We start from the raw sequence: 27,776 nt of genomic DNA on the forward strand, positions 1-27,776 counted from the left end.
TTTTGTTTTAACTCAAGAAAGGGCTTTTATTATTTTTAACTCACTTCCTAGGAAGTTAATTTTTAAAACACTCTTATGGAGTTTGTCCATCCCTTGTGCTACATTCAGAGACAATGATCCAACCCAAAGGCTCAGTGATGGGGTGAGCACGGGCAATGAAGCCGGGCCCACCTTTGAGCTCTGCGAGCGGGGAGCGTGTCCCTGGAACCCCTACCCTCCAAGGCCCCAGTGCAGAGAGGCTCAGGGAAAACGTGCTGATCCGTGAATGGCCTCCATGAACTCTATAAAAGTGTTCTTAAGAACAGTACCGAATTATTGTTTAAGCCCTGGGTTACAATGCCTTAGTGCAGAGGAGCAGGGAGAAATGTGGACCCAGTGACAACTGGCCGCGTTCTGCTCAGAGCCTTAAATAAACATAGACACTATATTACAGATGCACGTGCCGGTGCAAGACATGCCGTGTGCAGCAGATGGGCACGCACGGGCGTGCGTGCACGGAGAGGCGATGTACAGCCGCAGGCACAGACACACGCGGGACGCGGCCTTCCTCCAGCCGCACCTCCTTCCCTTCCAAACAGAGTACTCCCGCAACAGGAACCCCGTGAGGGCGACTGAAATCCCGCAACAGGAACCCCGTGTTTTCAGGGCAGGTATTTGAGTCCTGCTTTATTTTCCGCTGGGGGTCAGTCTCTTCAGCCTTTGGTCAGTCAAGGCCAAGCCAGCCAGCCAGGCACTGATCGCAGAGAGAAGTCGGCTCCAGCTCTGAGCAGGCGGATGACAACTGTCCTGGGGCGAGCCAGCGACAAAAGGCCCACCTCTCCGTGGCCACCTGCCAGCGTGCACACCCCACCAGGGTTCCTGCTCTAGCGAGGCCTCCAACCTGGGCAGTTGGTCCTTCATCATTGGAACACGAGGGCAGCTTCCGGGACCAGATGGGGAGGCCGGTGCTGGATCGAAGACTGGATTTCGGTTACTTCAGCATCTGCAAGGTCACAGCCCTGTGAGTCCAGGGCCCTCGGTCGATGTCAGCCCTGGTATCTCTGGCAGCCACGGCTCTGGGGAGCCACGGGGGGAGGGAGGGAGGCGGGCAGGGAAGGGTGGTGCTCCTGGTTCGGGCCTCTGCTCAAAGCCTCACTCAGCCCATCCTCCAGAGTGTGAAACACAATCCGGGAAGGCCAGTCCAATCCACTTGGCTGCCAAGTGATGGTGGGTATGCTGGGAACCACCCAAAGCCGGAGGAAAGCTCGATACGTGTTCCCAGGCAGAGCTTTGCACCTGCCTCCCCCACCAAGTTACCAAAAAAAAGATAACAGAAACGGAATCTGGATTCTCCAGTACTGGCCCCCGCCCCAGTGAGGCCCAGGAATACCCACCAAGGGCTCAGAGCCTCCACGTCAGTGTTCTCAGTAGACAAGAGCTCTGGCAGTGCCCCCTTGAGGAGGGCAGGGTACACCCCTCCTTGTGCAGGTGGCAGCTGAGCCACGCCCGCCCGGCCTCTGCAGTGGTAGCAAACGAGGCTTCCACCTGCCATCTTGGTTTCCTGCCTCCTGCCCCTGGGCCTTGCCAACCAGCCGGTGAGGTTTCTAAGGCACCACGGGCACCCAGTTTCCCCAAAGAATGGGTCGCGCCAGGGAGAGCCAGGACGAAACAAAAGGCTTTGTGGGAGCCCTACCCCCCCCAAACCCCAGGTGACACACATTCCGATCCTGTCCCTGGACACGCACTTGCGGAGGTCATGCAGCACGACAGGGGAGGAGGGCCGGGAGAGGGGCCGCAGTCCCCAGCCCCCTGCCCGCAGCGCCGGCTGTTGGCAGGAGGGCAGTGGGCCTTTGGAGGCGCAGGATGAGCGTGCTGCCGGGCGGCCCTGGGCGCATGCAGGGGCTCAGGACGCAGCCTCATCTTCTTGGACGCCGGGGAGCTCCGGGCTTTTGCCTCCTTCACCACACCCGTCTTTCCTGTTCAGGGGACACCAGAGGCAGAGGGACCTCAGGGGTCAGAACATGCATGCACGAGGACACTCACACACACAGGCATTTATATCCACATCTCTCAAATCCCCCCTCACTTACTTTCTAAGCTCATCTCAGTCTCACCCTCCCGCACTGTGGTCCCTTGCTGGTTTCCTCACCCCTAGTCTCAGCCCACAACCCTCCATGGCTCCCTACTGCCTGGAGACGAAGTCTAGATTTCCCAGCCTGGCTTCCGGAGCCTCTCCAGGTCTGACCTTCCTGAGCTGACTTCCCTGCATCCTCAAGGACCAGCCAGGTCACAGGCCTCCTAGGTTGGCCTAGATCAGCCCCCATGGTCCTGCGTCGAAGGGCTTTGGTTTTGCATTTTCTCTTCTTTGTTCACAGGACAGATTCTACCTGTTGGTCTCAGGATTCTGTCACATATCCAGTAGATTCCTGTATCTGCTTTTTTCCCCCAAGACCTTTTTTTTTAAACATGATCAATGAGTGGATTTTGATACCTTTAAAAAGGATCAATCCCATTTAAATCTACTGTAGAGTTTCAACAATTATCCCGAAGCATAAAAAACAGAGACAATCAAGGACAAATGTTCGGACTCTGATGAGGTAAAACCTGCTTTTCAAAATTAAACTTGAGTCACAGAACTATAGAATGTTACAGCTGGGAAGTATTAAGCCCAATCCCTTCACAGTCCAGATGAAGGAACTGACCTGTCTCCCCATTAACATGTCCGTGAAAGGACAACGATTGCCTTGTTCAATTGTACTCTTGATGCCCAGCCCTGTGCCCTGCGTGGATGCGTCCCTGGCCTGTGACTGGCCTGAACCACCACTAGGGGGCGACGAGTCACAGACACTGAGCTGGAGACCAGACGTCCAGGTTCGCGCCTCGTGGTCCTAGTTTCTGCCTGTTGTCCCCGGCATAGTTAGTAATAGCTTCCTCTTTCGCTCTCCAGAGCGGCTCCATTTGGACACAGAATACGTGGTCCCCTACACTATGCCCAATTCCAGCATCGCAGCCCGCAGATCTAAAAGAGCCCAGGGAACCCCTTCCCTAGGCCTGGCCACCTCACAGAAGAGACAGGGAACAGGAAGTAAGCTTTGGACAGTCGAGGCCTCTCCCAGGCGCCAGAGCTCACCCCACTTAGGCCAGGGAGTCTGTCAAGAGGAGGGCAAGAGGTTGGCACATGGACCTCCCTGGGTGCAAGCAACCTCTGGCAGGGAGCAGACACCAGCTTGTCCACTATGATGGGACCCCGTACGTCTGAAGAGGGTGGTCTCACACAGACGAAACCCACATCTGGGCCCCTGGACGGCACAAGTGAAACTGCTCCTTCCCCAGAGGCCGACGTACCTGGACGGCGGCCGCCACTCACCTCCCAGGGGGGCACATCTCCTCCGCAGAGCGGGCTGGCTGGCACAGCCCCTCTGTCCCGCAGCTCCCTTCGCAGGCTAGAGGAAGGCGACCCAAGTCCCAGGACCACATTCTGGTCCAGGACCCCCTTACTGTTTTCTCTCTGCAGGTCTGTGCGCAAACTCCAGCAGGCCTTGTCAGCATCCCAAACTTTTATTTCAGTGGAAGAAGGTGGAAACGCTGAGGGCAAGGCCCACGGAGGTCTGGGGAACTGCTTTTCTGCCCTCCCCCGGGAGGTGGCGAATGTACCTGCCGGGCTCTCAGGCAGGAGCCTGCAGCACTGGGGGTTCCTCTTCCCTGGCCCATCATCGTCGTCACCAGCCTGCCTGTCCTTACTCGCTGAGCAAGCATTTACGAAGTGCTGACTGGGTGCACGGCCTCGGCAATGGCCAGATGTACAGCACAGGCCACTCAGGAAGGCAGCTGACCCACCCCGCCCCCAGACCAGGAAGAGTCAGCAGAAGCGTCCCTCCCTCCACACACAGACCAACGTTCTACAAAGAGGTCTGCCTGCAAACCTCGACTAGGCTGCCGTGGGCTGAGAACAGAGGTGCAGACAGGGCCCTGCTCTGAGGCCTGGCCGAGTCCCCAGGCTCCGGGCTCAGCCTGCACAGCCTGGTGATGCTGAGAGTGAGGGGAGGGGCCACAGGCCTCACCCCACCGCAGGGAGCACCCTGCAGGCCTCAGCCCACCAGTACTTACGACAATAAGCTTCCCGGGGCAGACATGGACCGCTCCTCCCTCCGCGCCTGGGGCTCAAACGGGTTCCCAAAGGAACGCTTTCTCAGCATGGACTTAACCAGGATCTGGGGAAGACACATCAGCGTGAGGGACACAGGCCCCGGGTTCCCAGACTCACTGGCAGCCTCCACCCTGCCTCCCGGACGGGGAGGCTGCTGGGTGGGCCCTGCTGAAGCTCCCTTTCCTTGGGCAGAGCAAGGAAGAGCATCCCAAGCAGAAGAAATGGCAAGAGCACGGAGGGGAGGTGGTTGAGGGTGAATTCCGGGAACGGCGAGGAGCCCGGTGCATCTGGTGCGTGGCGGGCACAGAGGCCAGGAGCAGACCAGGAAGGGTCTGGAATGCCAGGCTGAGGGCATGGGGAGTGCAATTAGGAAATGCCTTCTGGCTACACAGGAAGGATGGAGTCGAGAAGAGGCTGTCCCAGGGGCCAGAGAGGAGCTGCGCAGTGGCCTGGGGGGGTGCCAGGAGGGGACAGGCTGCTGTGCCCGAGCTCTCTGACTTTGTCCCTCCTCCCGCTACAAGGACAGCTCCATCCTCCTGCCCACACGCACGCAAATTCTCACACACCAACATAGCATCGGGGTGCCTTCACTTCTTCCCTCCTTCCTTCTTCCTTCCAACAGAAAGTATTTATTGAGCGCCTACATATGCCAGACACTATTCGAGGCACAGGGACCACAATGAGACAAAAATTCTTGCCCTCATAGAGCTTATATTCTAGTTGCGGGGACAGGCAATAAATAAGACAGATCAGTAGAATATATGTTAGTTAGTGGTAAGGGCTCAGGAGGAAAAAATAAAACAAGGAAGGGGGATAAGGTATGACAAAGAGGAGGTTGGAATTTTCGATAAGGGGCCGGGAAGGTTCACTCACTTCTCACTGAGAAGGTGACTGTGGAGTGAAGACCTGAAGGGATGAGGAAGCGGTCCTGCGGACATCTGGGCCAGAGGACCCCAGGCGGAGGGAAGGGATGTTCAAAGGCACTGGGGCGGCAGCTTCCACGGTCGGAGTGAACGGAGGGAGGAGAGGAGGTGGGCAGGGGAAAGGGGGGCAGGCAGGCCAGGCAGGGTCTGGCAGGCAGTCAGGCGCATGGCTCTTACTCTGAGCAACATGGGAGCCTGAGTGAGCAGGGTCTGAGCTGAGAAGGGACATGGCCAGGTCACTGGACCACCCTGGCTGCTGAGTTGAGTGTTAACTGTAGTGGGGGCAAGCGTGGAGGAAGGGCAGGGGGACAACCTGGGAGGCGATTCCAGTGGTTTAGAAAAGAGAGTATGGGGCTTCCCTGGTGGTTCAGTGGTTGAGAATCCGCCTGCCAATGCAGGGGACACGGGTTCGATCCCTGGTCCGGGAAGATCCCACATGCCACAGAGCAACTAAGCTCGTGTGCCACAACTGCTGAGCCTGTGCTCTAGAGCCCGTGAGCCACAACTACTGAGCCCGCGTGCCGCAACTACTGAAGCCCACGCGCCTAGAGCTCATGCTCCACAATGAGAGAAGCCACTGCAATGAGAAGCCCGCGCACCACAACGAAGACTAGCCCCCGCTCGCCGCGAACTAGAGAAAGCCCACGTGCAGCAACAAAGACCCAACACAGCCAAAAATAAATAAATAAAATAAATAAAAAAAAAAAAAAAAAAAAGAAAAGAGAGTATGGTGGTTAAGACCAGGGAAGTGGAAATAGGGACCCTACGGGAGCTGACAATTCCGGGGACCCCATACAGCCCTGGAGCTCTGTAGAGCACAGGACTGTAGCCCGCTGGCCCTACTGGACCCAGTAGGGAGGCATGAAGTGCACAGGCCAGACCCCATGCCAGGCACAGGCCCCAGCTCGCTCTCCTGGCCTTGTGCTCACCCCGACTCACTGTGAAACCTCAGCGCAGGGAAAGCCATGGCTCTCCGTGTCCCCCCCCAAAAAAACCAGATGGCCATCAGGGGCTACGTTAATAACTTCCAACTGTTAACGTGGTAGATGTCCAGAGGAGGATGCGAAAAGCTGAAACATGAGAGGAGAGTGGAGGGAGCACACAGGTGGCGTCTGCCTGACATGCGGGGGCCCCGGGACCACGTCTCCAAATCAAAGGCAACCTAGGCCTTTTCCCTGTCATGTCCTTGGCACCTAGTCCAGTGCCTGGAAAATAGCAGAAGTTCAATAAACGTTAGGAAGGAAGAAAGAGAGGGAGGGAGGGAGGAAGGAAGGAAGGAAATGCTTCTCCGGTCGTGGTGAATGTTGACACTCAGTGAGGGCAGTATATTTAAATCATTCGCTCTCCTCACCACACCTCCTGGTCTCCCTCCCACGAGGCTGAATAATGTGACCTTGTTCCTGTGGGCCTCTAGCGGAATGGTGGCCTCAGGGGCCCAGCATCGGGGCTGGCCAACCAGGAAGCCCTCTGCCCCCCACAGGGCCCAGCACAGAGCTAGTCTCAGGCGGCAGCCACGCCTCCCCCCCCAGGCCCTCCCAGGAGTCGGCACCTTCCACCCCCATCCTCTTACCACCGTGGTCCAGCTGGGGATGAGCTTGACTGAGTTCTTCACCTCCTCCTCGGTCACCTCCACCACGGTGCAGTGCTCCTCCTCCGAGGGAAGGGGCTCCTCCCCATTCTTGGTCACCCAGGGATGCAACTGCGGAGCAGAGGGCAGGGAGGGTCAGGGCCACAGGCGACAGACGTCGGCGAGCAAGGGACCCAGGCATTCCACCAGCAGTCGCCTTGAGGGTCCAAAGTCCAAAAACCCCAAACCCCAACCCAATACACAGATGTCCCCGGTGTAAGGCTCCCCAGAAGGGGAAATCGAGGCCTGTTTTCTGTGGCCCAGCCCAGCCCAGCACCTCTGGTTCCCCAACCTTGATGTCTGGCACCCCAATTCTTGTTTCAGGGTTCTTGTCTAGCATCTTCAGGATTAAGTCCTTGAGCTCTTCGCTGACCTTTGGCCTAAAGAAGGGGAAGGAAGGAGATGAGGGAGAGACAGCTGATGGTCCTTTGCTTCCCACCTCTCCATCCCACCCTGCTCCAGGCTTCCCTGATCAGTGCACACCAGGGCAGAGACACCACCGACCCTCCTTCTCAGAGAGCAGGAGGGACACCCCCAAAGGTACCAGGGTGGAAGGAGAGAGTTCCAGAACAAGCGTATGGATATCCTTCTCCCCTGAGTATGAAGTAAAGCAGTCTTCCTCAGGGGGCAGAGGTCACAGACACAAACGGGGTCCCATGGGTGCTGGACACCCCCTGGGAGGCAGAGATGGCAAGGATAATGTGAGAAGAGTTGCTTTATGGGACCCCCAAGAGGCCTTCGCCCCCACTCACCATCTTATCTTCTCCTCCGCCTGGGAGGTGGCCAGGGAAGATACCCATTTGACAGAGGAGGAAACCGAGGCTCACCGCCACCCAGAAGAGGGAGGGCAGGGGTGAGACTCAGGGGGAGGAGAGCAGGACTCAGCCCCACATCAGCTTCGACTGTCTCTGCTTAAACTTCAGGCTTCGTTGCTACTTCAATTCTTGGGAGAAGGAACCTACTCTCAGGGCTATGACCTTGGCTCCCTCTGCTGTCCTAGACACTTAATCCCTTTTCAAACTCCTGGGCTGGGGAGAAGGATATACCGCAGGAGGATGGGGGGAGGGGGGAGTGGCAGTGGTGAGGGAAGGCTGGGAGACAGGCAGTCACAGGAAAGGGGAGGAAGCCAGTGCCGTGGGGATGGCAGCAGGGAGCGGGGAGCCGGCGGCAGGTGAGCAGGTGGGGGGACCCAGGGGTCCCTGAATGCCCGGGCCAGGGCGTGCCTCTTCTTGTGGGCTTTGGGAAGCCTTGGAAAAACTTTCAGCAGGCGGCGTAGTGAGATCTGTTGCACTTCATCAGGGTCACTCTGGCCTGACTGCGTTAGTTGGACAAGGCAGAGGCCTGAACTAGGCAGGGGGTGCCGTTGCAATGGAACCAAGAGAAATGTAAGAGATGGACTCAGCACGGCTTGGGGCCGGACAGGAAATGGGTGCGAGGGGCAGGGACACCGAGAACAACTCCCAGGTTGGTTTCTGACCTGGGCACTCTGCGCAGATGGTAAAAGGGCCCTGAAAAGTGAGGCGCTAGGGGGCTCCGGCTGGCTGCCATGGTAGCTGGCATCATAATCGGAAGAACTGTGGATGGGTGGGGAGGCCTCTCCAAACAGTCCTTCTGGGCTCAGAGACCTCAGTCACAAAGGAAGGGGCAAGGGGGAGGGAGTGGCTTCAAATCCCAGGCCCACTGAGCCTCCACTTTTCCATCTGTGAAACGGGGGAGCGCACTGGCATCGTGAAGCTCCCCCACCCCGTGTGGAGAAGGTGGAGGTTCCCCACGGGTGCAGGGTCTGCATGGGGTTGATGCCACTGGCCTCCTGGAGGCCTTCAGTGAAGCAGCAGGATGAATGTGTGACCTGGGGTCATCCCTGCCCCACTCCCAGCCTCAGAGTTCCCATCTGTTCAATGAGATCCAACCCAGATGTCTGAGACCCCGCTCACATCTCCCTCCATTTGCTCCCAGGGAGCAGCACCCCAACCTCCAGATCTGCAGGCTCTGCTGGGGTGGGCTCTGCTAAAACCCAGACACGCCTCCCTGGGGGTGGGCGGGGCCCGTGGTGGACAACTCACTCCTCTGGGAACACGATGGCCTCATTCTTGATCTTGCGGTGCAGGGCCAGGACGAAATCATCGATGAATGGGCACTGCGGTGGGGAGAGACAAAGGATGCGGGGCCCAGCGCCTCAGCTCGCTGGGGGCAGCTCTGGGCTCCTAGTGAGATGGGGGGGACCTCGTCTAACTTGTTCAGGTCCTAGCCCACAGGAGATGCTCAACAAGTGTGGGCTGAATGAATGAGTGCGTGACAACCACTCGCAGCAAGGCCTGCACTGCCGGGGCCTGACGTTTGGGAACATGTCCCCTGAGATTCCCTCCTATGCCTCAGCACAGTCCCTGGAGTGGGAGCACCTGCGGACAGGGATCTCGGCACGTCAAGGTTGGGTGTCCGGCCTGACCCAGAGCAGAGGTCAAGGACAATTTGTTGAATGAATGAATGAGTGAATATGTGAATGAATGAATGGCACCATCTATACCTCCCTTGGGATGTCTGCTGTCCCAGGACTCCTGCACATGAATCCATCCCCCCAAGGGGACACGAGGAGAACAGAAAAGTCCCTTTTCCTTCCGTCTTCTTTGAGCTGGGTGGGCTCTTTCAAAAGTCACTTTACTTAAGGACACAAAGGCAGGGCCTGCATCTGTCATGCATCCTGGCCCATGGTGCCCAGCCCATGGTGCCAGGGCTGCCCCAGCTCTGCCAGCCCACCCAGCACTCACCTTCCCATAGACAAAGCAGTACAGCGTGACCCCTGTGGCCCACACGTCCAAGGCCTAGAAAGAAACAGCTCATATCAGTCCCCCAAAAGGAATTGACACCCCTTGGTCACCCAGCTTCAGTGGGCCATGGGAGAGGGCAAGTGGGGAACCTCCTTCCTCAGTCATGTATTCACTCAACAAACACTCCCAGGCCCCTGTTCCATGCTGGACCCTGTGCTGAGCACTGGGGACACAGGGACAGCCAGACCAGGGCCCTTGCTGTCAAGGGTTTCCAAGTCTCCTTGGAATGGGCCCAAACCAGACATGTTTCCAGCTCAACAGGTACAAAACCCCCTTCATCTACAGGGTCGCATTTGCTGTACGCACGACACAGACGCACCCCAGAAACAACAGTATATGTTGAACTTATACTCGCTAAACCAGCTCTGGCTTCTAGAAGTCATCCCTCTTCCTGATGATCCACTGGAAAAGCCACCATCCACCTTCTTTCCGACACCAGAACAGCCCCTGGCCCTCAGCTACCTCCACAACCCCTTGGGGCTTTCCTGTGCCCTTGAATGTTCCCTCTCTCTACAAGTTCCTCCTCTGGAACCCCACCTCCTCTCCTGGTATCCACTTTCTCTCTTATGTGAATGATTCTTAAATCTCTGCCTCCGTATTCCTGCCACAGATGCCTCATCTGAATCCAATCAGGGAACACCAGACAAACGCAAACTGACATCATTCTACAAAATAACAGGCCTGTTCTCTTCAAAAATGTCAAGGCCAAGCCACTTTTCCAGATTAAAGGACCCCAAAGAGACGTGACAAGTGAATGCAGTGACTGACCCTGAATCAGATCCTGGACCAGAAAAAGAAAAGGCATTAAAGGACAGTATGGGGACAACTGATGAAATCTGAATAAGGTCGATTAGATAACAGTCTTTTATCAATGATAAATGTCCTAACTTTGATAACTGTACTGAGGTTATGTAAGAGAACGTCCTTGTTCTCAGAAAATATCTCCAGAAGTATTTAGTGATAAAGGGGCATAATGTCTCCAACTTCTATAAATATAGGGAGAGACAGTGAAAAGGTAAATGGGACAAAATGTCAATAATTGGTGAATCTGAATAAAAGATATAGGGGAGTTTTTTGTATTATTCTTGCAATTTTTCTGTAAATTTGGAATTATATCAAAATTAAAAGTTAAAAAAAAAAAATCTCTATCTACAGCCATCTCCTGAGCTCCACACTCACACACATGTCCAAGTGCCTCTCGACCATTTCCTCCATGGCAGGACCACAGTGGGGCAGCCAATACTTCACAGGGTAGAGCAGGATGTGCCCGGGGACACACAGAACCACAGTCCCTGTTCAGAAAGCTTTGCCACTGCCTCTGTCACTTAGGACAAAGCCCAGACCCTTAGGACTTCCAGACCCTTTAAACTCTGCCCAAGCCCCACTGTGCCCCTCAGTTCTCTTGTCTGTTCTCTGGGCTCCACCTCCTGCTCAAATTCTCCCCATTCTTCAAGGCCTAGTTCAAAGGCTGCCGTATCCAAGAAGTCAGGGGAACCTCTGATGTCCCCCCAGACACGAGCTCTCCTGCCCTGGCACCATGACCAGAAGGGCAGGGAGCTGGGCCGTCCAGGCTCCGTCTGTTCCACAGCCCAGCCCAGAACTCAGCACAGAGTAGCTGGCGGGAAGTACCTGCAGGGAAGACTTGGGGCCGTTTTGCTGGAGAACGAGAGGAGGCCCAAGTTGGGGGAGTTTGTCGGACTCCAGAACGAGGCAAACGTGAGGGAGGGGACCATGTTCGGTCCCTCCTGAGACATGAGGACCCTGGCACCCTCAGGTTGGAAATGGGACCCCGTGGCACGTACTCCCACCCCTCCACCTGAACCCCAACCCAGCCCGGGTCCTGGGAGCCACCTTCCCACTGAAGCTCTGGCCGGACTCAGAAATGGCCTCAGGGGCCATGAACGCTGGGGTCCCAGCCGTGCTGGACAGCCGAGCGTCGTTCCCCTCAAACTGGTTGCTGACGCCGAAGTCGGCGATCTTCACGTGCCCGTCGTCCCCCAGGAGCAGGTTGGATGGCTTGATGTCCCTGTGGATGATCTTCTGGTAGTGCACTGCAGAGAGAGGCAGCTCGAGCGCTGGCCTGGGGCCCTGCCGCCCAGACCCCCCACCTGCTCTCGCCTGGCCGTGGAGGCTGCTTCAAACTCCAGGAGAAAAGGAGCTGGGACTTCCTGTCCGCCACACACATGCAGCTCTCGAGGACCTCGGAAGAGGACTTCAGGGCCCCCTGCTCAGCTATGCAGTGAAGACACTAACCTAGGCTGTTAGTAACAGAGCCAGGACTGGACTCTTAGGAATCTTTGGACCCCAAGTCCAGTGCTCTCTCCATGGCAATCAAGGCACCTGCCACTGAGGGTGGACGTCAGAGGAAACTGGGGGAAGGGGTCCTCCATAGGCCATCCCTGGCCCTCCCATGTGAGTGTTGTCTACAGGCTTGAAGCCCATCAAAATCTTTCCCCAGTTCCATCCCCCCACCCAGCCTGTCACAGCTGTCCCTGTTCCTCGGACTGAGGGTGGGATTGTGGGGTATCCTGCAGAGGTACCGCCTCAGCCCTAGGGACTCTGGGCTGATGCAGTTTTGGAGAGGGAGGGCACCCCAGGCCTTGGGACTGCCGGGATGAATGTGGCCGGGGTAAGGGTCGGCCCTCTCTAGTAGGCTGAGCGCCCACCCTGCTTCCTGGGTCCAGCACTGCCGGGAAGAGACGGGCAGCTCAGGCTGAGACGGCCAGGGATGTCCCAGCAGAGACAAGGCACTGACCTCATCCCACAGCCATCCACTTATGGGCTCCCTGCTCAACAAATACGTTCCCCTGGACCAACAGACCCCAGGATGTTGGAGAGGAGGGAAGATGGAACGGGAAGGAGGGAAGGGGAGGGGGAAGGAGAAGGAGAGGAAGGCTGGGGGCAGAGGGAGTGAGCATCATATATTAATAAGAATAACAACAGGACCCATGGCCCTATAGCGATTGCCTCCTATGTGCCAGGTACACACAAAGCATTTGACACACACCCATCAGAACACAGAGGCTCAGGAGGCTGTGTATTTGACCATGGAAAGTGGGCTCAGATTCTTATCTCAAACCCTGGCATCTCCCTTGAACTCGCAGCTCTTTATCCACATGGATATCCCATAGACATCTCAACATATACCTCAGTATTTGTCAATCACATATTTAATTGAGAACTTGATTTCTCTTGTCTGCAACCCCCGCCCCCCCCCGGCACCCCTCCCCCCCGCCTAAACACACACACACACCACCACCGCCAAACAAACAGAACAGAAAAGCTCTGCTCCTCTTCTAGTCTTTGCCATTCAGTTAATGGCCATATTATCAGCTGCTCAGGCCAAAAATCTCAACTGCTCTCTCCTTCAGACCCCACATCCAATTCAGCAGCAAGTTCTAAGGACTGGACCTGTGAGATATATTCCAGATCCGACTGCTTCTCCTACCTGCATGGCTGCACTTGCCCCGTCTGTAAGAATCAGGCCTGAGCCTCCCCGACCACAGGGCCTTCCCCGGGCAGCCTCAGCTCTCCCTTCTGGGGGCCAGAATCACAAGGCGGGTCTTCAGCACCGGGTGCCACCATTTGTCTGCCTGTCCAGTCCCTGGTGCTGACCGGATCACTCCAGAAAGCCCTTCATCATGGTTAGCTGGGTCTTGATGAGGCTTTACCCAAGAGCCAGATGGGATTAGCTTGTTTTTTCTGCTTTTTTGTTTTGTTTTTTTTTGCAGGGAGAGAGGATGGGAGACAACAGGCCCAGGACAAGAAGTGGGTGGAAGCCGAGCTGGTATAGGGTTGTGTCTGCTGCCGACCACACCAGGGTGAAATGCCCCCTTCTCACACCTCTAGGCCCTTGTTAGGACTTTCTGCAAAGCCCTCCCCTCTCTGTGCCTCAGTTTCCCCATAGGTACAAAGACAGCATTAAAATGAAGGCACTGGAGTGGCTCAAATGAGATAAAGACAGTCACTGCAGGTCAAACCTCAGCTGGTCCTCACCTGTCCCCCTAGGGAGAGAATATGCTTCTGATAAACCAAGCTGAGATTTCAGAGGGATGGGCTGTGCCCCACTCCCCAAACCAGGCCAGAACCCTAGGTGCCTGCGGGCCCTCTTCTCCCCATGACCAGTTAGTCACCCAATGCTGCCCACCCCACCTCGTTCACATATGCTCCCCGCTGCCACTGCCCTAATCCAGGCCTCACCATCTGTCAGTTGGGCTGTAGAACCAGCCTCCTCCCTGACCAGCTGGTGGCCTCTTGCCCTCCATCCAGCCACCATACGCTGCCAGACAGAGCTTTCCAAGACGCAAATCCTATTACTCTACTCCCCTCCCCTGCTCGAAGCCCTCAGGGGCTCACAAGGCTGACAGGATGAAGTCATGAAAGTCCTCTATGGAGGCATTCCCAGCCCTCACGTGCAGCCTGGACAGTGTTTACAGCACCGCCTTTCCCTAACCCTGGCTCCCAGGTTGGACTTAACCAAATTGAACTTCTCCCAGTCTCAAATAGTACTCCCCTCTGTGCCGCTGTCATGCAGTTCTCTCCGCCTGGTGTACTCCCTCCCACCATGCCTCAAACTAGCCAACGAACTCCTACTCATCTTTCAGGACCCTGCTCATAAGTGGCCTCCTCCAGGAAGCCACCCCTGGTCCCTTAGTGCTCTGACAGCCCCTGTGCCTCCCCAGCCTTGGCAGGCACTGCTTAGGTTCCCGCCCCTCCCACTAGGCTGCAAGATCCTTGAGATCACTTCTGGGTCTTTGGCATCTACACGCCCCCAGCTGGCACTTAGTAGGTACTCGTAAATGGATAAATGAATGAATAAATGAATTCCACAGATGATAGAGGCTAAACTAACATCCTCCCTTCTGAGCTCTCATCACCTTAGGGCCCCTCACAGTAAACCGACTCTGCTACCACCCACTGGCCCCATGCCAGGACAGACTCTTCCTCGAGCCGCTGGACATAAATTCCTTCCCACAGCTCTCGAGGCCCAGTGGAGAGGCTAAGCTTGGCTAAGAATTCAGCAGAGGTGAGATACACGCTGAACATCCAAGGCGCAGGCCGACGCGGTGACGACCAGGCGCCGAGAAGGACCTGGCGCATGCCCAGTGAAGTCTGCCGCCACCCTACCTGTTCAGGAAGTTTCGGCCCCGCCCACACGCCCATTTCCCCACCCCCAGCTAAAGATGATTGGTAAATCAGCACTGATTGACAGGAACTGCTCAGAGCCTGCTCAGCCTGGGCTCCGTCTCCTCTTGTGTCCCCTCCACTCCCCCCGGGTCTCCAGCCCCAGGGGGGCAGGCAGCCCCTCACTCACAGTACTCAAGACCCAGGATGATGTCCCTCAGGTAGAGACGAGCTTGCTCCTCGGGGAAGGGCTTGTCGCAGGGCACTTCCATGACCGGCCTATGGGGAGGGCGGGGAGGAGGGATGTTTAGCCGGAATCAGGATGAGTAAAGGCAGATGTCAGGTGGAGGGGAACAGGGGCTGGGTCGTACAGACCCCTCGGGACCTTTTGGGAGCCCTCTATGCTCGAACGGGTCCCTAAAACCCAAGATAGTAGCTTCTTCTCCCATATAATGAAAATTTGAAAACACGCATAGACGCAAATATCCCTTTTCAATGACTACAATTTCAAATTAGCTTTATTTTAATTTCTGATTGGCTTGGTATTCCTTCTTCTAAGTACTCAATTATCTATAATCAAACAGTTGTGAAGATGACATTTAGGGCAGTGTTTTCAAACTGTAGGTCCAGGACCAAGAAGGTCATGAAATCAATTCAGTGGATGCCTACTGCTTTTTTTTTTTTTTTTTTTTTTTTCCTAATGAAGTAGAATATATCAGAGTCTATCACATGTAATACACTGTTTTATAAAACTTTGGTTTCAATTACAGATATGGATGGCAATGTAAAACTTGTATTTCTTACTTTTAATGGAGGTCAAAAATGCTGAAAGCCCCTGAGTCTTAAAAGGACACCACTCCCTGCCCCTTCCCCGAATTGGTCTTTAGGTAGCCTCCCAGGCAGAGAGACAAGTCACAGCCTGTATTCAAGGCCTTGGCAGTTAGGGCCCCCAGTCCACCCAGCCCCGTGCCCTTTACTGCATGTCTGCTGTTCTGCACATACCCTGAGAAGGTCAGACAAGGCAAACATGAGTTACAACCCTAGATTTCATCAGTGACTTGCTGTGTGACTTTGGGCAAGCCACTTACCCTCTCTGAACCTCAGCTTCCCTTCTTGTAAATGGGAGTGAATGGGGTCCCAGCCACCCAACTCACAAACTTGTAAAACTGAAAGAACTCTTTGTGATTTGAATACAGATGAGAGTTGAGTTCCATCTCTATACTTTTGCTGGAGAAATATTCCTTTCTTCTCCCTCTTCTCCATCAAAATCTTCTTTCCAGTTCTTCAAGGCCTGGCTCGAAACCCACGCCCTCTTCCTGAGGCCTCCCTGGCTATTCCAGTCTCACTGACCCCACCGGCCTTCAAAGAACCATCCTCTTGGTCTCTCGTTCTGCCCCCACTTCCCAACCCAGACCACAGCTCCCTAAGGACAGAGCCTGGACCTCTTTTTTTCACTAGAGTAGCTGACCCCAGGACTAGGGATACAGGGAGGGAAAGGAAGACTTGACCTGCCTGATCGGGATGGGGAACTCACCCCTTTCTCAGGAGGTCAAACACTGAAAGAAAAGAGAAGAAAAGAAGAGTAGGTAAGGTGCAGCCAGGCTGAAAAAACAGCCGATGCCAAGGTTCCTCCCTGTTCTGGAGGGTGGGAGAGGGGGCAGGCATCCAGCCATACTTGAGGGAGGGATAGGACAGGGGTCCCAGGGTATCAGAGGAAGTAAATGAGAGTGGGTCGACTATGGACCTGCCTCACTAGATTCTCAGGTGCCGAGTGAGGACCATCAACATAGACCCCTTTTATAGGGGGGAAACTGAACCTCAGAGAAGGGGCAGGAGTGTTCCCACAGGTCATAGCAGATAGGCAGATAGGAGAGGGAGTGGAGGCTAAAGACTTGGCCTCTGATTCCTAAGCCAGTGTTCCTTCTGGCCCATTCCCTGAGAGCCGCTAAGCCCAGCCCTGAATCAGGCACCAAGGACTTAAGTAATAACAACTGCATACTATTACTAATAATAGCTAATGTGTCTTGTATATAATAACTCATTTACTTCTCACATCAACACTATGAGGTAGATACCATTATTATCCCCATTTTACAGGTGAGGAAACTGAGGCACAGAGTTATCAGATGGAGTCTGGGAACCCACATCACATAGCCTACTTCCTGTATCTATCTGATCCACCATCTCTCCGATCAGTGGAGTGGGGGCTTGGGAATATTTGTTGAATCTAACTGGATATTCTGAGCCTGGCTCAGCAGGGCTGGGCAAGAGAATCTGGTCCTTGAGAACATGTATTTCCTCCCTGCCCCCAGGAGGTCAGTGCGTTGCACATGGCCCATCTGAACGTCAAGTGTGTCCCCGGGGAGCACTCAGACCCACCGGGGTAAGCTGCTTTGGGGATGAGCTGGGTCACTCACCTAAATAGAGATTGTCCTCAGCTGGGTCATCCAGGACCTGGTGAGAGGGAGCAGACATGAGGGTGAGTCTTGGGGAGTTATGGGGTGGGCATCCCAGGCTTCCTCATCCTCACCAGCCCCAGGACCCGTAGTGTGCTCCGCAGCCACCCTGGACGATGGAGCAGGAACTATGCAGGCACCAGGCAGATGAGGCCTCAGAAATCACTGGCCCTGACCTGGGTTCACCACATGGCACCCAGCCCCTCTTCCCCTCCTGCCTCCCTCACTTCTTGCCTCTGGGGCAGCTCGTTCCCCTCCATGAGAACTTGAGAACATCCCAGACCAGCCTGAACTGACCCCAGAAGCCTCCCGGCAGTCCCCACCCCAATTCTGGCCCTGCCTTTGGCATATTTCCCTCAGCAGGACCCCTGGGTCCGTGCCAAGTGCCCCCTGCACCAGAGGCTACTCCACAGGCCTCACTGACTCACCACCTACCTCGATCAGCTTGACCACATTCACGTGGTCCAGCTTCTTCAGGATGGCAATCTCCTGGTACACCCGCTCCAGGGGCAGCAGCTGCTTGGCTGGTCCTCCCTGGGCAGCCTGGGACCCTCTAGGGGGAGGGCGACCTGTGACCAGGAAGGGGGGTCCAGCCAGTTGCAGAAGGCTGGGCCTCACCACGGCCCTGTGACCAGCCTCAAGCAAGAATCTTGCAAGACCATGGCCTTGGCCTCAACCCCCCAAGCACAGTCCCACCACCAGGCCTTTGCTCACGCTCTCCCTGTCTGCCCCCAGTCCTAACAAAAACCAGCCTCCGAGGTCTCCTCCCCCTCTGCCCCCAGGCCAGGAGCTCCCAAGCCCAGGACCGGACAGATACGTACGTGGAAAGCCATACTGCTTCAGTAACTTCTTCTTGGAAAGAACTTTCATTGCCTGAGGAGGGAGGGGCAGACATGTCACTTGTGTGAAGCCACCAGGGGTTAGAACAGGCTGGTTACATGTGGACTGAGGTCCAGAAAGGCACACGAGCATCTGCCACTGGCACTGAGGCTATGGACTGGCTGCAGTTATGCTGGGATAGGAGGTAGCCGTACCTGAACCTAGGCCTTACCCCTATCCCCCCACAAGCCTTTCTAGAGCTCTCCCCTTGGAGGCCTCCAGCCTCTGCTTGCATGTTCCCAGGGTCAAGAAGCTCATTCCCGAGAATTCCCTGGTGGTCCAGTGGTTAAGAATCTGCCTTCCGATGCAGGGGACGTGGGTTCGATCCTTGGTCAGAGAACTAAGATCCCACATGCCGCGGGGCAATGAAGCCCACGCACCACAACTAAAGAGCCTGCATGCCGCAACTAGAGGGAGCTCACTCCGTTCACAGGCAGCCTTGTCCTCTGTCTTAGCCCAGCTTCTGCCCACCCCCCAGCCTCCTAGGGCCCAGCTATCCCCAGACTCACATAGTGCCTGTCTTCACTTTCGTTGTAGGCCAGCCTCACCACGCCGTAGGCACCCTGCAGATAGACACAGGTCAGCCCCCACTGGACAGGACAGCCTCCCCCAGGACTAGCCCAGGAGAAGGAGAGCCTGAACGGCTCCAGCCCCCTCCTCCCGCTTCCCATCTCCACCCCTGCCACCAGTGGGCATAAATTTCAGGCAGGCAGGGAGAGGGCTCCTATGCCCTGGTCACTGCCCCTGCCGGGCTCAACACAGCTCTATGCCTTCCCCAGTCCCTTCCATCAAAAACTCTGGGGAGGGGACTTCCTTGGTGGCGCAGTGGTTAAGAATCCGCCTGCCAATGCAGGGGACACAGGTTCGAGCGCTTGTCTGGGAAGATCCCACATGCCGCGGAGCAACTAAGCCCATGTGCCACAACTACTGAGCCTGCGCTCTAGAGCCCGCGAGCCACAACTACTGAGTCCATGTGCCACAGCTACTGAAGCCCACGCGCCTAGAGACCGTGTTCCACATTAAGAGAAACCACCGCAATGAGAAGCCCGTGCACCACGACGAAGAGTAGCCCCCGCTCACCACAACTAGAGAAAGCCCGCGCACAGCATCGAAGACCCAACACAGCCAAAAACAAATAAATAAATAAATTTATAAAAAAAACATAAAACAAAAAAACTCTGGGGAGTCAGGAATCAGGAGTCATCTCCCACCCCCCACCCCAGGTGTTTCCTATAGAGGACAAAACTTTCCTCATTTCCAGGCTAGGACCTTCTTGGCCCAGCCTCACATTCCCAGAGGAGGAGAGGGGATTTTGCCAAGCAGAGGATCTGGACAGGCTGCCTCCGCAAATCCCCCAGACAAGTTCCCACTGCTCCTGGCCTGCCTCCAGGCCTACCTTGCCAATCTCACTCTGCAGCTTGTACTGGTTCAGCTGCACACAGTCCTGGTGGGGGAAAGAGAGAGGACATCAGGTAAAGCTTGATCCAGAAGCAGCACTGCTCCCACTCCAGGAGCACGTCCAGGGCCCCATCCTGGCCCCAGGCCCCTTGCTCCCAGACCCTGGGTCTCACCAACCTTTCAAGTTTACATAGGCAAGTGAGGTGGTGCCAATGCCAAAAGTGATGCTGAAAGTGACAAGGAGACTTGGACAATGTTTGAAAACATGAATGATGAACCACGCCTATGCTTTGCTCCCTAGGAAGTGGTGGAAAAAATGCACTGATTCCTACCTGGGTGCTGAGGGCTGGGAGACCCTGATGGGAGAAACCCATGAGCAAGTATTTCCAGAAGCAGCTGAATGAGGAGACTGCATGGACAAGAAAGATGAGGAGAGCCTTGGGGACAGGAGACCAGAGCCCTGGCTCAGGCGTGAAAAGCTCAGCTTCTGAAGCCTGTAGATTGCTCGTACTTGGGTTCCCTTTCAGATCTAAGTGGCAAGGACGGAGCCCAGAGGCTGGTAGCATGCTGGCAGCTTCTGAGTCAGAGCAGACTCTAAGAGGCAGGATTAGAGGTGGAAGGCTCAAGCTGGGGAAGACTTGGGGGACAGGAGGACGCATTGTCTATCTTCAAATCTCTAAGAGGACTTCTTGGGGGAACAAGGGAGGGACCTATTTCCTAGGCCTGGACTGGGGGTGGGAATGGTGAGACTTACAGGAGGCAGCAATTGGCTCAGATGAAGTTCCCCTGGGTGGGAAGAGACCAGGTAGTGAGGTAGTGAGCTCCTCAGCTCTGGGGGTACGCAAACCAAAGGCCAGACAGCTGTGTGGCAGGGATAGGAACTGCAAAGGGTCTTCACTGAGGACTACTGAAAAGCTCGTGGGCACCCCCTAGCTCTGCCCCACCAACCTCTGCGTCCGAGATGGCCACGTGGTGGGACTCGATGGTGGGCCTGCGCCACGCCCGTGGGGAGATGTGGCTGGTAGGCCCTGTGGCGTAAGGCCCAGCCTGGGCCTCCAGGCAGCTCCCCGCTGGCCGCTCCTGCAGGGAGAACTTCCTAGCCGAGAGGCTGGGCCGGGCGGCGGGGCATCTTGAAGTACCGCCGGGGATCACGGAGGCAGCTCTGGCCCGTGATGGAGGGTCCACACAGTTCCTGGTGGGCTCTGGGCTGCCATCCATCTCCTCCAAGTGGGCCACATCCATGGCTGCCACTCGCTCCACCAACTCTGCCCGAGGGTCCTGGCAGCAGACCGCTGGGCCCCCCTCCATTGCCACAGTCAGGGGGTTCCTCTGTGCAGCCTTATTGGGAACCTGAGAAAAGAGGGCAGAGAAGCCTTCAATCCTGGCCACAGAGCAAGGAGGTCAGATTTCCAGGCCCTTCTTCCATCGTAGCCACAAACTGTGAGTCCCACCTCCATGTCTTTACCTGGCCTGTTCCCACTGCCTGGGTTGCCAGCATCCAAACTCAGGTCTCCCTACTAACTAAAGGAATTTCAGGAACTCATCTGGCTCTGCTGCACACCAGCCCTCTAGACCTCAGTGTCCGCATCTGTAAAACAGGCACAGTCACATCAGCCTTCCTGGCTTCACAGGGAAGCAGGGAGAATCTGATATTCTGGAGTCAGGACAGACAGACATGGGCAGAACACTGGAGGCCCAGCAGTACTGGGAGAAACAGAGCCCCAGGTCAGCTCAGGCCCCCATCCAGCAGACAGCCCAGTGACTCACAGCCCCACCCCCTGACAACAGAGCATTCCAATGCTGCTGCTGTTGCCGCCTGGAAGCTGAGCTGGGCCCCTGATTCTCCAGGCACCCCCCTCCACCCGTCACTGCTTCCAGGAAGACTCCCCTGGGTCTCCAGCCTCTCCCACCCGTCTCACTTCCTCCAGGAGACCTCTCCAGGGCCACAGGGCAAGTCTCCCATTGCTCCCTTCCCTGCCCTAGCAGAGCCGGCAACCCAGGACAGAGTCCTTTAGAGGAGGGGGCTGCTACTTTGGTGATTGTGAAGAGAGACTTCACTGCACTTATTTCTCCTGGTTTTTCCTTCCAGTTTATTCATGTGGCTAAAATTTTCCCCACATCTGTTCAGGCTGAGATGCTCCCCCTGGCCTGGCCTTATATCCACCCTGGCCCTATTGCAGTCTGAGCCCCCATCTAGGCTCCAGGCCAAGGACTAACTCCAGCTTGAACCCCAAACCAACCTCCAACATCCAGCCCCAGCCCTCACACTCGACTACAACTCTGGGCTGAACGCTGATACTCAGGCTGGGACTCCATTTCTGCCCCAGGCTGAGCACTGGCCCCACCCCACCCGATGCCCCTCCCCTTTCCTGGACCAGACTCCGCATCTTCTCAGGAAAAGGAAGTAAGTGGACTCCTGACCCTCTGCCCTTCCTGTCTGGTAGTAACTTGCGCTGTCACCACACAACAATTTTGAGAACATGGTCTCCGTTACACCCCTTATTCCCCCATCACCTTGCTTTGACAGATGTCAAGGAGGCAGGGTTCACTGGAGTCCACTGGCCACAGAGGAGCCTGGGCTGGGTTCCAGTCCTGCCTGCCAACCTACTGTGGGCCCTGGGCAGCTCCTTCCTGACTCTGAGCCTCAGTCTCCCCATCTGTACCACAGATGCAGGACCTTCCCAGATTCCTAGGGCCACAGCAAAACTTGGAGATGGATTGTGGGTAAGGGTGTGGTCCAGACCCCCTGTGCCTGGCACACAGTGTATTGTATGAGTGGAAGCCTGGTGGAGCTGATGTTGGCATGCGGAAAGGAAGGGAGAAGGGAATTTAGACTGGCAACAGGAAAAGACATGGACACTGGACCTATAGGAGTGAGGGGAGTGGGGGTTGGTGAGGCTAGAGCATCAGGGAGGCCTCTCTGGAGGAGGTGAGAGTGGCAAGTAGGAGTAGAACATTTGGGGAGGACTCTCTGAAGTAGGTGAGGAAGGGAGTAGGGCTGGAGCATCATGGAGGCCTCCTTGGAGGAGGTGGAATGGGATTAGAGCATCAGGGAGGCTTTGGGAACCAGATGGCTGCAGGAAGGAAGAAGCCAAGGCTAAAGGGAGCCCTACAAGCCTGGCCCACCCTGTAGGTGGCTCACCCTGCCGCCCCTCCCCCTCACTCTGTAGGCCCTTTTTCTCCCACCAGAATATAAACTCCACAGGTTAGGGCTCTTGTCTGCCTCGTCTCCATAAGATTACTGGCGTCAGCAGCAGTGCCTGGCACAGAGTAGCAGTAAATATTTTTTGAATGAATGAGTGGTTGCCATAGTGATCATTACAGTCCTGGCCCCATTAGACAGATGGAAAAGCAGAGAGGGGAGAGGAGACCCCAAGGAGCCTAAGCCCCAGCCCATGGCAGGGAACGAATGGCAGTGTGCGGAACTCCTGTCCTCTTGTCCACAGCAGTGACCGAGGGGACTGAGAGTCACCACAGGCAGAGGCCACAGGCTGCCCTAGCCCATCAAATTTGCATAAGATTTCCCTGAGGCTGTTACCCCAGCCACAGGCCATCCTCCTTCAACTCTCTTTCCCTCTTTTCTCAGATTGGGAAAGTAGGGCCCAGCAAGGGGCAGGGATGGGTCTGAGGTCACACAGCAGGTCAGGGCAGAGCCTTCCTGCTCCAGTTTGGGGCCCTGTTACCTGGTTGAGGACCCAGGCTCTGAAGCCAGGCTGCCAGGCTACGCTCCTTCCTGGCCATGTGCCCATGGGCAGGTGACTGCACTCTGCCTGGGTTTTCCCCATCTGCAGAATGAGGTTAACAGCAGTATCACCCGCCCGCGGGGCTGTGAAAAGGAGTGAACACCCTTCCCGGGCTCAGAACCAGCCCTGCCACTAACGAAGCCCCGTAAAACGGAGTAGTGCTGCTGTTGTTGTGATTGCCTGGGACACGCGGTGGCCCAGATGGATGCGCGGGCGGCACAAGACAGCTGTGAGGGCTGACGTCAGGCCCTCCGCCCTCCCTCCCGCCTGGATCAAATTCAGGTGACTAAGCACGTCTGTGCAGGAGGCGCCCCGGGGAGGCCCCAGGTTCCTGCCTCGTGTCCAGGCGACAGGGCCGTGTGTCCGCGTGAGAGAGTACGTGGAAGCAGGGCTGTAGGCTCGGGGTGACAGCGTGTGTGGGGGGTGGGGGGCAGGGGCGGCGGAACACACACAGGAGGGCATCTGCACAGAAACAAAAATCTATGGGTGTGGTCTATACTCGTGGATAAGTGTGTTCACGTGCATTGTGTGCCTTTAGGTCTTTGTGTATGTGTGCCCCAGAATGGGGGGTGGGGCCTGCGCCCCCGGGGGGCCATAGGAACCTGATCCCACAGAGTCACGTTTGAACTTCCCACATGGTCAACCGTCTACCAGCCTGGGGCTGCCTGCTGGGCTGGGCTGTGTGTCTTGGGCAGGACCCACCCCTCTCTGGAGGCTCACCCAGGGGGTCTCTCAAGGCCCTCCCTAAGCTGAGGCCTCCGTGCACACTACGTAGAAACTGACTCAGCAGGTGGCTGGGAGCCACATGGGCAAATAGAAGGACAGACAGGCTGGCACCCAGGCCCAGGGCAGAGCAAGGACTCCTATGGGCATGGGAGCCTCCCAGGGACCAGCCTGGTCCGCAGCCGAGAATGGCCAGGCTCAGAACCTCCCTCACTGAAAACTGCCACCCCAGTCTGTCCTCCCAGCCTGTGGCTGTGCTGTCTGGACAAATCACTGAGCTTCTTGGAGCCTCAGCTTGCTCATCTGTGAATTGCACAGATAGCCACCATCGTGCTGCCTCCCAGGGCTATGGGAGGAAAGGCATGAGACTGTGAACGTTGAAGCGGATTGTGCCTGAGCGACGTGGAGCTGGGACGAGTCTGTGGCACAGCTACCGAGGGCGAGCCCTGATGTACATACAAAGCACAGCCCCACATCTGCCCCCGCTCCCAGGTAGCCTGGCGCATTACCCCCTCAGGCTTCCCCTCCCAGGCTATGTCCCTCATCCGCAGGTGTCTGGCTATTCCCAAGGGATGCAGACCCAGGCTCCAGACCCTGCTTGGCCAGGCCTCCCCCTCAGGATGTGCCTCATCACCTGGGTCCCTCGGAGGAGGCCCAGCGCAGGACAGAGCAGGGGTATCCTGCTCTCATCCACGCTGGTTCACGCAGCCCCTCCTGGGATGACTTCAGGGACTAGTCAGGCCGCACCCTGAGTTCTGGAAGGCTGCTGAGAACCTCAGGACAAGGTTGAGCAGGGGACCAGCTATCATCTAGGCAAGACAAGCTGTGGCCCTGGCTGGCAGAGGGCAGGCCAGAAGGGAAAGCTGTAAGGAGGTGGTCCAGTCACCCGGGCCAGACACAGAAAGTGGCCTTGACATCACTGGGCTGCCTCACAGGAGCCATGTTTATGCTCCTGACAAGTGTCTGGATGGCCCTGGCAACGGGTGGCCTCTGTGGCTCCCACCCCCGCCCGGGATGACTCAGTCCCCTCGAGGGAGGCCCAGGCGTCTGGTGCCAAGTCATGCTCGAGGACGCCTGCTGTGACGACGCGCCCCGCCCCCCCATTCCCAGGGAGGCCCCAGGCACCGAGATGGGCTCTGTGCCTGATTCAGCACGGCAGCCCTCAGCACATCCTGAGCACCCTTGGCTGATGGTCTCCAGGCCTCCCCCTCTCCCTCTGCCCCTCCGCATCCTCCATACCAGGTCTGCGCCTCCTCCCCTCCGTGTTCCCTGGCAGCTCGGTTCCAACGAGGCTCCAATTCAACTCAGCATTTCCCCGAGTCTGCTCTTCCTCCTCTGTCCCCATTGCTGAGACGAGTGCCCCCCCCCACCAGTTCTCCCAGCCCAGAAACCCAGGAGCCCTCCTTATCAGCCATCTTTTCCCTTTTGCCCATCCTTATCCCCCCTAATCCCACACTTACTCTCCACTCTGGCTGCAAGTCCCAAACTGCAGACTCTGTTCTGCTGCCAGGCCTTTGTCCAAGCTGTGCCTTCTGCCAGAACACACCTCCCTCTCCTTTGCTGCTGGAGGGCAGTTCAGACATCTCCTTCCTGATCTCCCCACTGCTGTGCTGGATGAGGTCACTGAGCCCAACTCCTTAAAAAGTCCAGACGCAGACCTCCACTTTCCTTCCCCCCTGTTTTCGCCACACAGGCCACCCGCCTCCAGGCTCACACCCCAACCCCACCACACCCCATCCTCCAGACCAGTTGCTAGAGGGAATATTCCTAACATGCAAATTTGGTCCCAGTTCTTCCAGACCTGGCCTTCCGGGATCTTGGAATCTAGAGGACAGAAGAGCAGGAGACCTAGACTCAGACTGGGGCTCACAGGCTGGGGGGCAGCCAGGGACACAGACTTCTGGGACGCAAACCCAGAGTCATTCATTCATGCGAGAAAAACTCATTGAGCACCTGCTGTATGTGCCCAGGCACTGTGCTAGGTGCCCGGAAATAAAGCAGCGAACCAAAAAGACCAAGTCCCTGCTCTGGTGAAGTTTAATTTCTAGTGGGGCAAGAAGCAACAAACAAGAAAGCCAGGAATTAATAGACAGTATGTCAAACAGTACATGCTATGGAGAAGAAATACAATCGTGTCAGGGGAATCAAGAGTGAGGCACTGGGGGGTGCTATTTATACAGGGCAATCAGGAAAGGCCTTTCTGTTGCAGGATTTGAGCAGAATCTGAAGGAAGTGAGGGAGCGAACAGTGTGGACATCTGGGGAGGGCATTTTAGGCACAGCAACCGCAAAGGCTGTGAGGTGAGACGGTGCTTGAGCTGTCTGAGGAACAGCAAGGAGGCTGATGTCGCCACAGTGGGGTGTCCACGTGTGAGAGGTACCTGATGGCAAGCAGAGTTACACCTGGATGACAAGGCCCAGTCATTCACTGTGCCTGGCCTCAGGGATGGCTTCCTGGAGGAGGTGGCATTTAAGCTCTTTCATGATTGCTGAGTATGGGTTTCAGAGGAGAGGATAGAAGTTCACACTGTGCATGACAGAGAGCCACTTCCTGGCTGGGGCTCAGGGCTTGGCTTTGGGGGTCTTTTTGGATAGGGGAGTGACTCGATTTGGATGAGGTTTTAAAAAATGATCCCTCTGCCTTCTGTGGGGACTGAGGGTAAGAGGCCAAGGAAGGGGCAGGAGTCCCCGGAGTCTGTGGGTCTAGGACACGGTCTGGCACACAGTGGGTGCTCAGTCTGTATGCACTGAAGGACGGAGTGAGGGCTGTGGGGGCAGCCAGTGCACCCTCAAGGACACAAGCTGTGTTCTCCTCCCACCCCCCACCCTCCCGGCCCACTTGGCAGATATACAGCCCCATAGGAGCCCACCGAGGCACAGTCCTGTGACCCGGGACGCAGCCTTCTCTACACACCCCTGCACCCTCAAGATACACACAAACACACACACACACACACCCCACTCCCAGAGCAAGCGCACGCCGATGTCCGCGTGACCCGCCCGCACACACCACTCCATCCTGTAATGCACACAGGCACACTCCTGTGCCCACGTGACACACGCACACCCGCCTCCAAACACCACACACAGGTCCCTGTGCACGTGTGCACCCTCCGAGCCACCAGTTCTGTGCCTGTCGGGCCGCCGAAACCGCAGCATCCACCTCCGCCGCCCCCCTCCACCCCCGCCCCAACCAGGGAGGAGTGCGCAGCTAAAGCCACGCGCGTCGCATCTGTCCCATTCATCCCCCCGCCCCAGCTCCAGCACGAAGACTCGGAGGTGGGCAGTGTGGGAGGAGCGCTCCGCGCAGATCCACACGTGGGTTCACCTGTCTGGGCCCACTCCGCATAAACACGGCCTCCCACCAAGAGCTGGGGCGGGGGTAGTGCGCCCAGTATGGACGCGGTCCCGCAGACCAGAGCTGGGAAAGGGACGCAGACGGCGGGGCGCCCTCATAGATGCGGTCCCGGATGACAGCGCAGACAGAAGCAGGCTCCGGGAGGCACCTCATAGACTGGGCCCCGCAGACCGAAGGGGGGAGGATCCCCTCATGGACTAGTTCTCTCGCTGTCCTCGTAGACGCAGACCATCCTTCTCGCCTGCAGGCCTCCGAGCAGATGTTCAGGCGTTCGTCCCCTCCCGCTCCCCTGCCCCGGCCCCCTCCCAGCCGACCCCTACCTCGGCGCCCAGCGACAGTCTCCGCGGCCCTGAGGATGGTCAGGCTCGCTCCCGCGGCGCGCACCCCGCCCCGCCCGCCTATCCAGGGCCGAGATCACGGAGCTCAGACCGCCGGCCCCTGGGCTCCAAGCGGCGCTAGCTCCCCAGCCAGCCGCCGCGCTCGGCGCGCGCTCATTGGCCTGGCCGCGCGGCCCCCCTCCGGCGCCGCCCAATCAGAGCCCAGGACTCCCGCCCGGCTCCTGGAAGGGAGGGGCCGCGGCGGGCGGTGGCTCTGG

General features: G+C 56.9%; 1 protein-coding gene across 7 annotated transcripts; it reads right to left on the reverse strand.

The window, feature by feature from the left end:
* Positions 1–27,630, reverse strand: CAMKK1 (calcium/calmodulin dependent protein kinase kinase 1). 7 transcript variants are annotated; one of them, XR_005017747.1, is made up of 17 exons: positions 25,285–25,418; positions 20,307–20,708; positions 19,357–19,404; positions 18,470–18,523; positions 17,903–17,954; positions 17,517–17,650; positions 17,043–17,079; positions 16,160–16,181; positions 14,816–14,904; positions 11,353–11,552; positions 9,442–9,495; positions 8,740–8,813; positions 6,969–7,056; positions 6,620–6,748; positions 4,087–4,190; positions 1,725–1,955; positions 1–982 (listed from the first exon to the last, which is right to left on the reverse strand). XR_005017747.1 is itself a non-coding variant. In XM_036836299.1 (17 exons), exons 2-17 carry the CDS (start codon positions 20,854–20,856, stop codon positions 1,883–1,885), a joined length of 1,593 nt encoding a protein of 530 aa, XP_036692194.1. In that variant the 5' UTR covers positions 20,857–20,946; positions 27,502–27,609; the 3' UTR covers positions 1–1,882. The 7 variants fall into 7 exon arrangements, 6 of the variants coding, with proteins under 6 accessions (XP_036692194.1, XP_036692196.1, XP_036692193.1 ...); XM_036836299.1 differs by lacking the exon at positions 25,285–25,418 and adding exons at positions 20,824–20,946; positions 27,502–27,609 and having other exon boundaries at positions 1–1,955; XM_036836301.1 differs by lacking the exon at positions 25,285–25,418 and adding an exon at positions 27,502–27,630 and having other exon boundaries at positions 1–1,955.
* Between the last annotated feature and the right edge of the window lie 146 nt (positions 27,631–27,776).

Source organism: Balaenoptera musculus, chromosome 20, assembly GCF_009873245.2.
Source record: "Balaenoptera musculus isolate JJ_BM4_2016_0621 chromosome 20, mBalMus1.pri.v3, whole genome shotgun sequence".
NCBI classification, from domain to species: Eukaryota; Metazoa; Chordata; class Mammalia; order Artiodactyla; family Balaenopteridae; genus Balaenoptera; species Balaenoptera musculus.